At 40.9% G+C, this 1,333-nt stretch overlaps 1 protein-coding gene across 1 annotated transcript in view; it reads left to right on the top strand.

Moving 5' to 3' along the window:
- Nucleotides 1-1,251, top strand: part of LOC103583926 (ammonium transporter Rh type A-like) — a gene marked incomplete at its 3' end in the record, with an annotated part of 6,492 nt that extends 5,241 nt beyond the window's left edge. Inside the window, exons 2-3 of the mRNA XM_008565103.1 lie at nucleotides 378-548; nucleotides 1,130-1,251. Coding sequence (XP_008563325.1) covers nucleotides 378-548; nucleotides 1,130-1,251 — 293 coding nt within the window. The remainder of the gene's footprint in view (nucleotides 1-377; nucleotides 549-1,129) is intronic.
- Nucleotides 1,252-1,333: the final 82 nt, after the last annotated feature.

The following is a 1,333-nucleotide window of genomic DNA, read 5'->3' as shown; positions in this document are numbered from 1 at the left end:
ACTGAAATATCATAGACTCTACAGAGCACACAGCAGCCATAGTCCTCTTTTGGTTCATGATAACCACAGTTGTGTTCCACAAACTGCATAAACAAGCCAACACTGCTAGAATATTTGTTCTACACACTTCCACCCTTCCACTACTTCTTTTGACTTTCCCACATCTCTCCCACCACTGATCTCATTAACTTGATTATTTACCCACTACCAAGGGACTCTGGAAAGTAACCTAGCAAATGTCAGCTGCTTGGAAGAAAGACCTTCTGTAATTACAAAGAACCCTCTCTTTAAAAAGAATCAGTGGCCCTTTCAGTTGAAGAATGTGCCATCAGTCCATTGACGTCTAAATTCCTCCAGTCCTGTACTCTTCCTTTCAGCTCTCCTCATTTATTTTCCTGCCCTCCATGCAGGTTCACATTCAGAATGCAACCCTTGCTGGAGGAGTTGCTGTGGGCACTTGTGCAGACATGGCGATTCACCCATTTGGTTCTATGATCATTGGGGGCCTTGCAGGAGTTGTCTCCGTGCTTGGGTACAAGTTCCTGACTGTAAGTACAAACAGACGCTCAGAGCACCATTATCTTCTCACATCCCACCAGCAGAAAAAAATCTATGAAGTTTTCTTTCATAAGTACCTTTCTTTGTTTGGGGGCCATTTGCCTTTCTTTCAGAAATACTACTCACGTTTCAGTGGTCCAGTGATTTTACTTTTTCCTGGCTTTTGTGTAGTAGGAGAGAATCTGATATCACTTGTTTAAAATTTAGTATGAATTGAATGTTGAATACTTATGTTACTTTCCTCCAGAGAAGTTTCACTGAAGTTTTTGTTGTTGTTGCTTATTTGTTTGTTTTGTGTAAATACAAACTCTGTGCTCTAAGGGAATTTAGGATGCCATCGGTAGTTGAGAAGGAGTAGAATCTGAAGTCATTCACCTTCAAACCCATCCTCTAAAGACAGAAATGGGCAGTTTTGTCACCAGTGTATTCAAATTCTTTGACTTAAGTGGGTTTCAGATATAAATGGAGAACTGGGCTGTAGATAAAATTTTTCCTGCATGGTTATTTACCTCAGTTATAGAGTTCTGTGTATATAACAAAATAATAAGCCTTCCTCTTTTTATAATTTTAGCCACTTTTTGCTACTAAACTGAGGATCCAAGATACATGTGGGGTCCATAACCTGCATGGTTTACCTGGTGTGTTGGGAGGCCTTGCGAGCATCGTGGCAATAGCTATGGGAGTATCTGACACGTGAGTGAAAGGATGAGTTTTTCTGCCCCCGAGGTCTGATGATGTTTTCCTTCCCTTTCTGAAATATCCAGTGATAGGAGAG

Source organism: Galeopterus variegatus, unplaced genomic scaffold (genome assembly GCF_000696425.1).
Source record: "Galeopterus variegatus unplaced genomic scaffold, G_variegatus-3.0.2 Scaffold30614, whole genome shotgun sequence".
In the NCBI taxonomy this organism is placed as follows: Eukaryota; Metazoa; Chordata; class Mammalia; order Dermoptera; family Cynocephalidae; genus Galeopterus; species Galeopterus variegatus.
Note: the sequence above shows the minus strand (reverse complement) of the source record. Positions and strands in the feature narration are given on the sequence as shown.